This window comes from Perna viridis, chromosome 15 (genome assembly GCF_037379345.1).
Source record: "Perna viridis isolate PV_CMFRI_1.1 ecotype Kerala chromosome 15, ASM3737934v1, whole genome shotgun sequence".
Lineage (NCBI taxonomy): Eukaryota > Metazoa > Mollusca > Bivalvia > Mytilida > Mytilidae > Perna > Perna viridis.
Genome location: NC_142459.1, coordinates 20063849 through 20079708, shown reverse-complemented (window position 1 = coordinate 20079708; position 15860 = coordinate 20063849). Strand labels below are relative to the sequence as shown.

The window sequence follows — 15860 nt, the reverse complement described above, 5'->3', positions numbered from 1 at the left end:
TGAATTAGTTGAAATACAAATAGCACAATGATCACACAGTTCACCAAATAAAGTCTAAATTGGATTTGGTATTTAGCAAAGCGGGGAAATTCCTCGGCTATCTTTTTTTTAAAGACGGTACTTGTTATTCTCTGGCATTACTCTCAATCTGGTATTGGCTGAAACTGAAATGTGCTGTCTTGGTCATGTGTCCAATGAAAATTTCTGTGATTTGTATTTTCAGTTGCATTAAGCAATGTTACAAGCAGTCAGTACAACAGTATACCTTATTTGACATCTCTTCCATCTTTGCCAGATTCACTGACATGATTTGCATATTCTCAGCAATATTGATGATACTGAGATTTTGTTTCTATTTCTCCATTTTCCATCCAAGAAAATCAAATGAAATGACTTCTATCAACCTAATACAAACACCTATATATGGCCTTTCTAACATGAAAAGAACCTCATTTGTCAAGACATTCTTGGTACAATAGAGCAGTTGCTATCTATTGACTATATCAAAACTGTTTTAATGAAATACACTGCATCAATTGATATGGTCATGGGAAAGAAATGGCTGTAGCACAATCTACAGAAGAAAATGCCAATACAACATAATGATCTGTATGTAACTACAATATCTCCAAATTAAGCATGGACTTCAGTTGGTAAAGGGAAGAGAATAGCTCTACAGAAGAAAGTGACATTCTCTAATTTTGCTTTAATTTTCATACCGATCGACCGGTGTGGAAAAAAATGTTCTCATCACTAGTGAGTTTTTTGATCTCAGAGTTCGATTGGCTTAGAAATCGATTGTCTTGGACTCCATCTTGAATTGCCTTGATTGCCATTGTAGTTGTATTTCAGTTAAATGAGATAATTTTGGAGTTTTCTTACCTTAAATAAGAATTATGTAGGGACTCAGGAGGATTTGAAGTGAAAAAACCTTTGAAATCGTCTGGTTTCTTTTGTTTGAAATGTTTGCGTTTCTTTGACGTCAACATGTTTCCTACAAATCGGAATCATAACGTTTCGAACGCTTTTCACTTTTGGGTATTTTTGACGTTTTTAGGGCATTAGAGAAACAGAATCTACACTCAAAGCTTGTTGATTATGAATTTCTCACATCTCGTGAAATAAATTTTATAGTTTGAATAGCTCGGCAAGCCTCGCAATCAAAACTATAAAATTTATTTCACTCCATGTGAGGAATTCCATAAACAACATCTCGTGAAATAAATTTTATAGTTTGAATAGCACTATTCCATGATCAACTCGTTATCATTGTAGATTCTATATTTATACTATAGTACTGCATGATTTGAGTTCTGGTGTCCATTTAACAGTTTATATTTGTAACTCAGGGATTGACACTAGCAGTAGTCCAGTAGTCCTGTGCCACACTAATTTTGGAGAGGACTACTTGAAAAAATTTCATGGTAGTCCTGCTGGCTATCAAAAGTTTTTCTTATTTTTCATAAGATCTAACAACAGAATGGTCATTACTGTCTGCAGACTACCTGTTTTACCTCTGAAGTAGTCCTGTTGACCATAAAACAAATATAGGTAGTATCAAACCCTGTTAAACTATTACAGCATTCTCTTAAAAAAACTAAAGACTGGCAAATAATACCAAAGCCTCAACAATGTAATAGACCCTTTTGTGCTAACGTTGGGGTAGTCAATGAGCATGCATAGAGCATGATCAATATACACTTCCACGAGGAAAATTCTTCTGTTCTACCCAAGCCCTACCTCGTGGAAGTGTATATTGAGCATGCTAACCAACTTACCACAGAAGGGTCTACAATTAAAATACTTATAGCCTGAAGGTAAAAACAGTAAACAATCTACAAACTAGCTACATGTAACTGAATAAAATAGATTACATATAAAAACTGAAGATAGAAAACAACAAGACAAAATACAAATAAAATGTTTCGCGGAATGCAGCTAGATATGCCTGCAGAAGTCAAACCCTGAATAAATAGGTCAAATATGGAGACAAAATACAGCTCTGAATTCTGATTGTGATTAAATGTATACATAGGATGATATTTTACCCAGAATAGAAGCGATCAAGTAACTTTTATACTTGCAACAAATTGTTCTTGATATAAAGATTGAAAACAGAAAAATAACCATTACTCAAAAAAACACAAACAAAATCAATGGATTGAGAAAAAAAGAACGGATGTTGAAAATTACCTGCTGTCACGAGGTAGATGTGAACTATCTTTTTCCCAGACATACAGTGGAGGAGGTATTCCTTCTATGTGGCATTCAAATCGTGCCACACCCCCAAGGCTGACCTCTTGGTCCTTTGGCTCAATGCTGAATGATTTAGAAACTCCTGGAAGAAAAAAAACAAAATGTGTTTTTTTCAGTTTGAGTATATATAAAGTAATATTGGTCAATGTAATTCAATGAGACTGTATACAACATTCTTTCTACACACAGCCAATGCAATTACTGGAAAGTGATCCTTGCACCATGACTTTTTATCCTCTACTACCAAACAAAATCATACCCAAATTTTTAGTATCAGTCTTTCTAAAAATCTGACAGTAGGTGATTTATGCATGTCAAAAACTCACCAAATTTAGATTTATTTCTCCTTCAGAAACAGTTACTGATCACATGACCAGTCTTAGTTTTTCATTTGGTTGTTGCACTTTTGAGAAAAAAATTATATACATTGTACATGAAATTTGAGAAAATTATCATTTTCGATTTGGCTGCATTTGTTTAATTTCAATGAAAGATGAATTTCTAAAAAAAGTGCAGATCTAAGAGCAGAAAAGCTTATCATTGTATGAAAGTATAGTATATGTAGACTGAAAAAGCATTGTTTGTTTGGTGGGTTTTTCTTCACCATGAATCACTTTACCATTGGCAGTGTCTGAATATTATTTGGACAGATACTTAAGACATATTGTCTAAAGAATGCCAATAGTTTATAAAAAAAAATGAGCCATCAATTACTGCCATTTTCATAGAGAAATAAAATTTTGCTATGCAGATTGTCATAAAAACAGCAAGACCTACTTTCAGCCCCCTTTTGACTAATAATTCCAAAAATGACGGGCTAAAATCTCACCAACCTTCCTTTTGTTGTTAGAAAACTTATGGAAAGATTCAAGTTATCGCATGAAAACCGAGTGTCTATAGATGGTGCATAGATTACAATAATGACAATGCCATATCATTATATAGTTGCAATTTTTCAGCAGTAGTATAAAAACTCAATTTCCAATTACATTTCTAAAGACAATTTTCCCACCAATTTTCTCCCCTATGAAAGAAATTTCCCACCAATTATTGCCCCTTGAAAATAGCTTTATTTATTCAATGTTCGTAATATTACCATACACATTTTAACATAATTTCTTTTTTTAAATAATTTAAACACATTGTTTATAAATCATTAGTTAATTGACAATATATAGGCCTGTATTACCAAATAAGGTTTTTTTTTTGGCAGGTGTAACATTTGATGATTTTGAGGCAACAAAGTAAGTAAAAAATTTTGAAATTTTGGCGATTCTAATTTTTTTACAGATGCTAAGTTGTCCTCTAAGTACATAAGATCAGAGGTAATATTTTGCCAAATTTATTTAGGTTTTTAGACAGACCGCTAAAATATCCCAAAATTTGCACCCCATCAAAACTATTTTGCAAGTTGACTGATTTCTCCTTGAAATAAGTATGATCTGCCCAAGCAGTGTGTCAAATGGAAAGATATTTACTTACACTAGTGTATAATGCAGCAAAAACTTCACATATGCAGTAGTACAAACACTTACATATATATATATATATACTGCAAAATATCTGATATTTAATAGTCCAGTATCTCAAGTTTGAGATGACTTAAAGATATTCCACTGATAAGCAATCTTTTTCCTAAATCAGTTAAAAGACACAGCTCTTTCTTGTTGTAACTGCACAAGGTTTACATGGTCTAATACCAAAATCAGTAGTTTTAATTCTACCCGAGGTTTATATTTTTAAGTACGTAAAGAGTACATGAATGTATATTTCATGTTACTAAATCTTGAACTTGAAAATGCCTAAACATTATATGTACCAGTGACCAACACAGTAAGTTATTCCACCAGATATGTCCTAGAAAAGTTAGGTCTCAGTCTGCACGGACATTACATATAACAGTATTTAAACAGCAGTATCTCTATCTGCATGGAATTTCCATGGACCAGTACTTAAGTGTCAGTCTCTGCAAGAATCAGGCAGTAGGTGAAACATGGTATGGAAAAAAAACTCCATCATTTTGATAGTGTAATTTGAGTATTTGCACCATCAGAGTCAATGAAAAAAGACAACATTTTCTGTTTCATTTTGGCTTATTGACTTATAATTTCATTGAAATGCACTGAAAATGAACATTTCAAGGACAGATAATTCTGTCAAAAATATCATTTTTCCAACATTTTATTGAAAAATTTCTGAGCAAAGCCAGTGATGCAGAGATCAAATAATGGTCTTTTCAAATAGAGAAAGTATCATTGAGTGGTTTTTACATTGTCAGATTGGTGAGGTTCGGACAAGCATGTTTCTGATTTTTCCCCATTTTGCCCGATTCCTACAAACACTTACACTTAATCACTGCAAAGAATTTATTAACCTTTATTAACCTAACATGGAAGTACATAATTGGGTACAACAGATAGGTGTTTCACCATATAACACTCATTGAATTACAATTAGTGGGCAGCCTGATGGGTTATTTTCGTTCTTCGTGATTGGCGCATTTTCACTATTGTGATCCGTTTTTCTACAGATTTATTTTTCGTGAATCCTGATGAAAGCATTGTTCGTGAATCGTTTCATTGGAGTTTTATGTTCGTTCTTTGTGATTGAGACATATATTTTGTTCTCATGATTTTTTTCCATTACGGAAATAAAGAGTTCCATTTAGTTGTCTTTCTTGGCTTAAAAAGTTGAAGTGGCACGATTTAATTTAGAACCTGGGAGAATTCAACACGTAAACAAGTAATGAGCCAGAAATATATTTGATTGTAGCTTAATTGAACCAATCTACAACACAAACAACCGGCTTCTTAATCTCTCTTTTTATATTTTCGTGATCCATGATCATGGAAATATTGACAAAAAAATCAACTTGTGAATCATAATGAGACCCCCATCAGGCCCCTCATTAGTGAATTACATAACTTGTACTTAAATTCAGTCAACAAATTATACCTAAAACTGCCTGAATATTACTTGTACTAATACTTAGATAGCTAAATCTATAACCAAATTTCGGTAAACTGAAATTCAGCAAATAATTCATCAAAATACCTGAACATTACATGTACTAGTCTGTCACCTAAGTTTATTAAAAATGTCCCAAACTGTATAGGATTTCATGAACTAGTGCTAAAATTGCCTGAACATTACATGAACTAGTACTTAGATAGATAAATCTATAACTCAATTTCACTAAGCTGAAATTCCGCAAATAATTCAACAAATTGCCTGAACATTGCATGTACTAATCTGTCACCTAAGCCTATCAAAAAATGTCCAAATTGTATAGAATTCATGAACTAGTGCTCAAACTGCCTAAACATTACATGAACTAGTAGTTTGATAGCTAAATCTGACACCTGTTAAACCATATGTGATACCTTCAGCTTAATTCCATCAAAACAACAAGTTATCAAAGAGATCACAAGAGTTTAATATGGAAAATTAACATCTGTTTTTACATACAGACTGCACAAGATGTGGATTCTGTGTATACAGTCTGTAAATAGTACATTATAAGGTTTTCACATGGTTTCAAAATTGACATTGGAACATTTTTATATATTTTCCTAATCACCTCTTATTGCCTCCGTTGCGAGCAGCAAAAAGACCATAAGCAGACGGAGGGAGGGCAATGGTGCTGTACTTCACCTCTTTTCCCCTCCATTGGGTGCAGCAAAAACGGCAAAAGCAGACAAAGGCAGGGTAATGGTGCTGCACTTATCAACCACTTAAATATTTCCCACTTCCTCATATTGCACAACTCTTATCACCTATAAATGCTGGTTTTTTAATGTCTTTTACATCTATGAGATATGGTGGGCAAGAGGAGCAGGAAACTTGAATTACCAAACAGGAAATCGGTATAAGCTAGATTTTTATGTCTCATAAACCTAGATGGGATGTTTTGCCATTGGGGAGTAGGATGCCTGAGGTGAAGGAAGTGGGCATAAACTATTTTTTTTTGTCTTAAACACCTTGGAAAGGTTCTCTTTTGAACCCTTAAATTTGAGAAGGGAGCTATAAGTGAGAATGATGATCAGTTAGGTTTGTTGACAGTACAGGGAAGAGAGCCATGTAAGCACTTTGAAATACCCCAAAGCTCATCACATTGAAAAAAGAGGTCAGTCTAAGGCTGGGTGTTTTCATATGTTGTTGATGCTAATAAAAGCAATTTTACCATCTTTGACTGTATGATGGGGAGGGGTTTCACTTAAAAGTACATTTCAGGAAATTAAGGGTAAATGGGGCATAACTCCCAAAACATTTGAGGAATAAAATTTCTTGGTTATTTACACAACTACATTAAAAGTTAAGTGAAGTTCTGTTCAGCAGTTTGAGAGGAGTTGCAATGACAAAAAGAGGACTAAATGCAGTTATAGAAAGATTTACATGTATGTCAAAAACATTGCACCCTTTATAAATTGGTTACATAGGAAATAATTAGATAATATGTCAAAGATAAGTATCTTCACTTATGCAGTTCTCATTAGAATTGACATTTTAAATGTACTAAAAATATTACAAAATGTTGTAAGGCATAAGGTGTCAGATGCTACAATTAATGAGGATAATAAACACAGCTAAACATGCAGGAATTTTAAAAAAGGGAGGTAATTTGTGTTAGAAGGATTTAAGGTAAACCTAGGTAGAAAACCAATTTACATCAGAATATAAAAAAAAAAAAAATTATAGTCTGAGGACAATGTTCCTACAGCCTAATCCTTATTTGCGGTTTCTATCAAATTTCTCAGAAATAAAAAAAAATATTTCCCACACTCTCAGAAAGCAGAATTTCACACACAACATCACAGCTCTATGTTGCAAATGAAGGAAAAAGCCAACAACAGCTGGGTTTTATAAGAGCACATGTGACTTTCTTCACTATTTGTCACTTTCTAAATACTAAAACCAACATCAAACGAATATAAAACCCTTGATTTTGCCCTTAATGCACTACAATCCAGCAAATAATCTAAAAACAACAAAATGACATCAAATTCTCCTAACAGTCTTGCCATGTGAGTCCTGTGCCCTGTAGCACTGGCCCATTCTGTATCATTTGAAACATAGTATTACAAATCAATATATATTTACTTTAGTTATCTTAAGTATTAGTGCCATGTTCCCACTCTAAACAGACAGAAGGTGTGTGTACATGTATGCTTTGATGCAAACATGTATATATACATGTAAATGCCGTTACCCATCTATCAAACAATGAACTTATTAAATGAAGATAGATTCCAAAACTCAGGTCCTACCAAGAAGTGGGGTCTGTTCCAGAAATTTTGTAAGGGGGATTCAAGAACTATTTGCCTGTTTCTGCCAAAATAGTACAAAATTCTGCAACAAAGGCAAGGGGGTCCATCGTCATCTGAATATGCCATACATGTACATGTACCTTTTCTTTAAAGCTGTATCCACAGTACACCGTATAAGCTAAAAAATGTACAATTTTCTTCTTTGAAGAAAACATACTGAATGAAAATGACAAAAACATATAGTAAACATGTTATTTGGAAATATTCAGTCAATTCATTTTGATTGCTAAAATAGAAAAGTTACTGTAAAAATCCCATTTGATATGACCTCATAATTAGCCTATGACTGGCACACCAAATTATACAAATAAAATCTAGAATTGACTGGAATGGTGTAATATGTGACATACTGTGAAAGTATTATTGTTCAAGGGGTACCAATTTTCGTGGTTTTTGTGGGTAGGTCAAACCACAAAATTTGGTTCCTAACAAAATGGAGAATCCCATAAATGTGTACACTAAAACCCTAAAAATCACAAATTCAATAATCCATGATCTGGTGTTTCTTCCCTAATCCACGAAAATTAATATCCACAGTAACCATCCCATGTTCATGTGATTGCACATACAGGCTGATTCAAGGGAAGACCTGGGAAGGAAGGGGTGAATTTCAGTTGCTTGTACATATAAAGTGAAGAGAATTGGATGTATTATTTGTTTCAATTCATTTTTTTCTTTACACAGGGATGATTTTACGAGGCCAACAAAAAAAAGCGTAAATTGACAAAATCAAAAGTAAATGAAATCAGAAGTAAATATACAGTAAAAAAAGAATCGTAACAGTAAAATCCAGATTTGAAATAGTGGAATTCCGCTAAAAAGCAGAAAAAAATCATCCCTGTTTACATAAAGGGGATATGGTTAATGCCATATAAAACACGTTTAACCCCATTGCAGATTTAATTCACCCGTCCATTATAGTCGAAATATGGTCATTAATGTGCCTTAGTGTTATATTACTTTTTAATTTGTTCTGTTACCGTGGATTTCAATACTTTAGTTTTAGGGGCCTTTCAGATGATGTTACACTTGTTTTGGTAATCTCTGAAAGTACTTATAATTTTGGATTTAGGTTATACCCTGGTGCATTTGTTGCATTTAACCACATCCATTCTTTTTTTTTCTATTACTAGAAAATATAAGTTGAGTGCATCATAAAGTCTTAGATATATGTACTAAATATTATACCCTATCTACCTACAAAGTTTAATTAAATTTAGTGCCGTAGGAGTTGCACTTACAAAAGTGTTATGGACAGACCACTGTAACTGTATAAGTCACAGTAGCAGCTCCTTCCAGTGTTCATGCCAGATTGGACAGTGGAGCCATTGGCACAGATATTTTATTTAATGGTGCACAAAAAGTGTGGCATGTGTTTAACTTATTTGTAGGTTCAATCTGTCCTGTTTTCTAAAAATGACAACCCATCATACTGCCAAATTAGCCCCCTTTTGCAATTTTCTGGAATGAACACTGTCCATCTAATCCTCATTATTTCTGAATCTCCCATGTTGCAAAATTTGTCAGTTACCTGTAAGAAAGGCTCACCTGGTATGTAATATTTCCATCAATGTCAATTATAGTCTAGAATGAGGACATACTCCTGTAAACCATTTGAGATTAAACAAGAACTACGAACTATATGCACCATTTCTGAATTTTTTTTGTATGATGAAGACACCCCTCAATTGAAGCAAGTGTCCTACTACAAAATTATGAATAATGATCCTTGGAAATTTTAATACGCACTATGGAGACAAGGATATACATATTTTTAACCATGAAAAATGTCTTTTTCTCACTAAAAAGACAAGAAAATTCCTATTTTTAGCTGTGTGAGATTTCCGTATCTCACCCACAGGTTGAGACAGGATACATACCCTTTTCCCGTAAAAAAAATTGGCACAATTGAAGAAAGAGTTAATGAACAATCATATCTTATCAAAATTGAAAACAATAATAACCAGTTTGTTCCTTGCAGTTTGAAATGACCTTAATTTTACACCTAGTGTGATACATCACAATCAGCTAATCAATGCAGGCAGTTTTATCGAAATACTAACTCAAATTGAGAAAAAGGTATCATATATCCACTTTTTTCATTTAAGATTGGGAAATCTCAGACAACCTTGGGTGGAAGTGATAGTTCTCTAACTTGGCAGAGCTTCGTTAGAGAACGACTAAATCTTTCCCTCAGGTGTCTGAGATTTCCCTATCTTGCTCTTGTACAGGTGTTAGATTCTTAATATGTCACCGACTGGTGAGGTAAAACACACAACATTTGTGACACCACAATTAAACATACAAATGTATTATGATGTCTTGTATGTACAAAAGAACAGTGGCAAGCAGAGTGTTCTAACTGGTGTACTTAACAGGGAAATCATTTGCCTCAAATTACCTCAGAAATAAGGCTATTCCCCCAAGTGAAAGCTCCCCTATTTGTCAAAAAATGACTTAAAAATAATCCAAAATAAGATAAATTATTTCCAAACTGGTAGCTGGTGTTTCTGTTCACTGATTAATTGTTTATCAATTATTTTTTTCTAGACATACATGCACTCTATAACATTAATCATTTCAACTACAACTTCAAGATTTATGAGGTTACTAAAAAATGTTCGAAAAAAAAAACAACCCATTTTTTCCAATTAAAAAGGACAGAGGTAGATTAGAAAAAGGCCAACAATATCACTGCGTATCATAAAAATAATGTTAGACGTGAGAATGAGGATTGACTGCCAAAAGAGTAGCAAGACTAGGAGATCTCAGATTCCCTTGGGCAAGATATAGTCTTCCAACTCTGCAAAGGCTGGTAGGAGACCTTAAAATGTCCGATATTTCTCTGCCTTGCACTCTCAGCGGTATTAGATTCTTAATGTATAGCTTTTGACCTGATGTCCTATATTAGGTTCTAAAATGCATGTATGTCTATATTCAGAACACTAGAAGAAAAAGGAAAAAAAATATAAACCATGTTAAAAGCATCAATAAATCTCTTTATTTCCTTATTTTTCATGCTTTTTATTTTGTTAATTCATATAAAAGCAATTTGTCACATGGGTTTGGTTGTTTGTCTATCCGTTGTATAGACTCATGTTCCAGAAAGTCAAGGAAGTTTTAAATTGCGTCAATTATTCATATTAACACCATAAAAAAGTGCATTAAATATACTAGACACATAAACTACATTTGTAAGAGAAAAATTACAATGAAATGAGGTGCAAGTCTTTTTAAAGGAAAATAAAACATAAGGCCAGAATAAAAAATCTCCTTGATTCTCATCCACTCTACACAGCCAAATGTGCCACATATGATAATCATATGGTGCTTGATTCATGGTAATCATATAATGATCATATGATATTTAACATATGATTCTCTTATGTTAATTTAGACTTGAAAACATATGACAATCATATGTTTGTGAAAAACATGATTATCATATGGTGCTCAATTTATATGATAATCATATGATGCAAACCATATGATTCTCATGTGTGTGGCACATTTGCCTGGGTAATACTTCTTTGACAAGGGGTGCCACTGGGATTCTGTAACCCAACCTCTTTCACATAGTATGCTTTAGCAAAATCTAGACCTTTTCATATATTTTCTCAGTGAGAAAAAAAGATCTAATCCCATATATGGAGTGGTCCCTTGATTATGATACACTAGGATACAATGTATATGATAACATACATTTATTCTACTTACAACAGATAATAGGCCAAGTATGTTTTTGACTATCTATATAATTTGTACTACAAGTTTTGTTGACTTATCATACAATAATGTTTGACTTAAACCATGTTCACTGTAGTACATTTTTCACATCAATAAAAAACATATACATACAATTTAAATAGCACTCCAGCTAAGGATCATGCAAAATGTGATTCATGGGTAAAAAGCCTACATATTTTTATTTTTGATATTTTGTTTGAAATGTCATAGTAAACAGAAATCAGCATGTGGTTTTTCATAACCCGTGCTCTTAGGAGATAAAAACTGTATACAATGCACTGTAGATTTCAAAATTAAGGGAGATAACTCTGTAATTGACGCTCAAATACAATAGAATCTAGTGGATTTTCAATGTTGATTATCTTCTAAGAGCAGGCAGATTGGAACGAATAATTACACATTTCATAGTATAGACCCATAAAACAACTTAATTACAAAAATAAAAATATGTAGCCTTTTTTAGGGTGTATCACATTTTTCAGATTTTGCATGATTCTTACAAAGACAGCTACTTAACATGTGAAAGCATTCATGCACATACATTTACAATATTCTATTTTCACTTTAATCCTTCCATTTCTGGTCTTCAGTTAATTCTGTCTTTTGGAACTGAATGTTCATTGTCAAGATTAAGGAATAGTAACATTATAAGGGGAATAAAAGTCTAAGTACACTACTGTCAACACAAATTTTAATTTCTCCATTCTCCACAGTGGAGATATTTTGAGTGGGGTCACAGTGTCTCCACTCTCCACAGTGGAGATATTTTGAGTGGAGTCACAGTGTCTCCACTCTCCACAGTGGAGTTACCATTTCCAAAATTGTCTGTAATTAACTTCTCCTGTCTTTATGCGAAGATATGTTTTATGGTTCTAGTAGTTTAATAACATTTCTGTAAAGGGTAGAGAAAAATATTGAAAACTATTGAAATTTGGCAATTTTATCCTGGTTTCTACTTTGGTGGAGTCACAGTGGAGGACATGAGATCTCAAGATGCAAAAGCTAGGGGCATGCCGATGTTAAACCCGCAAGTTGGTTTATACTTCAACCCAAGCATCAGAAAATAATTATCTTCATGCACATCTACATATGACACATAACCTACCAATTAAAATTTCATCAAATTCCCAAAAGCATTTTAGGAGACGTTATCTCATCAAGATATGTGGACAAATGAATGGATGGACATCCAGTCAGGCAGATAAAGTCATTCTATTTATAGAATTTATAGAATTTGTTTACAGTGGGTACAAGAAGTATTGTTTGGAAGTTACTGCAATACTTTGTTATAGGATTCTACTTTTTTGTTACCATGGCAACTACTTAGTCGTTTTTATTATTCTCTACTTTCCCTTTGGCAAGAAGAAAAGTTGATTTTTTGAAAGGATTTGCTAAGTTCAGAAAGCAAAGTTCAAATACAGGAAAGTTAAAATCTTCATTTTGAGTTTTCCAAAAATAAAAAAAAAAAAACCTCAAAAATTGGATTTGTAATCCCAATAAATTCATCAAAGTTTGAAATTGGTTTTGCTTTGAAACTCCTTGTTTTTTTCTCTCACCAATGCATACTTGTTATACTCCTATATCAAATGTTTGCAAACGATAAATATATAATCTTACTATTATTTACGGGGGTGTCTAAAATACAACTCGTATCATCAGAGATGTGGGACTTTCCTTTAAAATAAAATTATTTAATACTTACTGGCAACTTTAAGCCTGACTTGTCTTGCAATAACTGTGCCATATTTATTTTTCAGAAAACATTCATAAAATCCATTGTGATTCCTGTTTTTATTTTTAGAATTACGATTATTCTTCACTTGAGAAAAGAACAAAGACCCATTTGACCGGGTCTGTAGAAATTTGTCTGTTACAACTGGTTCCCCATCCTTGTACCATGTGAATTCCACAGGACCAGCATCAGGGGATGATGTAGCAGAACAGTTCAACAGCAGAGGACTATTTTTCTGAGCAATTACAACAGAGGGTGCCTGATGGATTACTACTCCTGGGTCTATTTCTACATTCCCTGAAAAGAGAAGAGAAGTTGTCTGTTATCATTGATTACTCAGCATGCATTATGTGGCACCAAAGCATTACTGAACATGTTGTTTTGGCACCACAGCATCATACATCATTCTGGTGAGACATAAAAGCATCACTCAGAATGCTGATGTGGCACCACAGTATCATACATCATTCTGGTGAGACATCAAAGCATCACTCAGAATGCTGATATGGCACCACAGCATCATACATCATTCCGATGAGACATCAACACATCCCTCAGAATCCTGATGTGGCATTAACGCATTACTCAGCATGCTGATATGGCACAGCATCCCTCAACTTTACATGGACTTATATTTATCGAGTCAAATCATTATGGCAGTTTGAACAACTACTACTTTTCTGCTGACTGACAGCCTGGAAGCAAACTTATCACACACATAAATGAAATTCAACTTTGGTTAATACGACTGTCAAATTTGTTCTGACTATTTTTGATCATCAAACACACAGAATATACACTTGAAATGAATATAACTAAGTTCAGTATGTTTGGTACCTCAATACATATAGGATTTGCCATTTGCTAATTAAAAGTGAAACAATACAATTTTGTAAGTTATCTTTCCTAAATAGGGAATACCTGTACTTTAAAAATAGATGAAGGACATATGCTGATGGTACATACATGTACTGTTACATAGAGTGCATACATTGTATGTCCCAAATGACAAAGGAGTTTTATTTAACATTATGATGATATCAGGTGTAATGAAACATCATCTGCTTCATTATTACTCAGGTAAAAATAAAATTAAATTTAGATTTACAGTCAACTACAAACGCTCCAATGATTTGTAAGAGTTGTGTCCCTTACCCTTGTCAGATCTTGATAGTTATTAGAGCTCCTAATAGTGTACATTTTTTCTCAAATACAAGGTTAAACCAGTTGAATACTGGAAGACCAGTGGCTGATCCAGAACATCTGAAAAAAGGGGGTCAGGGCTTTGCCTAACCCAAGAGGAGGCTCACTCTTTGAAGTTACAAATATTCAAAACAGTATTTCTAAAATGAGGGGATCCTGCTACATAAACCCTTGGATCTGCCTAGGGAGACAGGAGACAGACTTCATCTTACATGTCAAAGGTGTTATGTCTCCTGTTCCAGAAGGAGCCACCTGATATTTTTGTAGAAAAATTCAACTATCTCCTGCTTACACACCATAGTCAAAGTGGAAAATATCACTGCAATTGGAAATTTCTCAACCTTATTTTAATTTTCAGCTTAAATTCCAAACAAATTACTTCAATTCTTGTCATAAAAAATCGGTGAGGCCCTCTAGGGATGTCCAGAGAAACTGTTGCAGTGAAATTGGATTCAAGTTCAAAAATGGAAAATTTCTATTTTTTAACTTTAAAATGTGTAGCCAAAAACAAAACCTCGACAAATCTCCCTCTTTGCGAGAATTTTAGGAGGAAGATTTTTACAAAGTTTAATTTACAACTATGTACATGTATCTAAACACTGTGTACAAATGACTAGTCTTAGATATAGTTATGTTTTAAGAAGATTTTTGTTTTTGAATTTTTCTCAAATTAAAAAAATACCTAAGTCAGAGAATATTCTTAACTTCCATGGTAACTCAAATCAAAATCTTTGAAATTGATGACATCATAAACAGTTAACATTTTTATCAGACTTAAGTAATTTTCAAGTTATGAGGTGCTGGGACCTGGTATTTCTTAATGAGCTTCTATATTTCAGCTTTAATCAAAGGAATGACTAGTGTTTCTTGAATTAGGACACTTACCCTACCGGTGTACCTGGTCCATGTTCCCAGTTTTTAGTGGAGTCCGAGTTGCTCATTTACTTTTGTTACTTTTTATGTATGATTTTAGTTACTTTATGTTCTTTGTTGTGTATGTCTGTTTTCCATGTCTGGTCTTTGTCCCTGGATTAAATTCTTTTGATTACCACTATAACCTTGGTTCCCTTGATTACTCTCTCATTAAGATATCCATAAGCATGTTACCATAGGGATTGTTTTCCAAAATAAGAAATGAAAAAGAAAAACCAATATTGATCAAAATGGCCCATTAAGTTAAAAATAACTATTGAGTAATTAAACTCTATGGTTTATAATGTGGTTTTAATTTCTGTTTCATGCCTCCTTGTGAAATATCTGGAGCTCAACTGACTCAAGATATTCACATTTCATATATTGATTGTTGTACCAAACATGCTATTTTCCAGATTTTTTAGAAAGAACTGTATTTTAGAAGCACTCAATATCATTACGCAAGAAACCAGCCATTGGAAAGATGATTATACGCTATTTAAAAAAACTCAACATGCGTAAGCTGTTTCTACCACAGCCATTAAATGCCCTAGATCAGATCAACCTTTAATTCCTTTTTTTTTGGTAATGTTAAAATTACCTTCAAGTATCAAGAACACTGGTAATTTCAAGGCATATTATATAACAGAATTTCTAATTAAGCCAAGTGTAATGATTTAATG

At 33.3% G+C, this 15860-nt stretch overlaps 1 protein-coding gene across 1 annotated transcript in view; it reads right to left on the bottom strand.

The window, feature by feature from the left end:
- LOC148597388 (protogenin-like) overlaps positions 1–15860 on the bottom strand; it is a 107288-nt gene that overhangs the window by 67298 nt on the left and 24130 nt on the right. The window contains exons 2-3 of the mRNA XM_088563989.1: positions 13033–13359; positions 2194–2338 (exon numbers count right to left, since the gene is read on the bottom strand). Of these exons, the coding sequence (XP_088420115.1) occupies positions 2194–2338; positions 13033–13359 (472 nt within the window). The remainder of the gene's footprint in view (positions 1–2193; positions 2339–13032; positions 13360–15860) is intronic.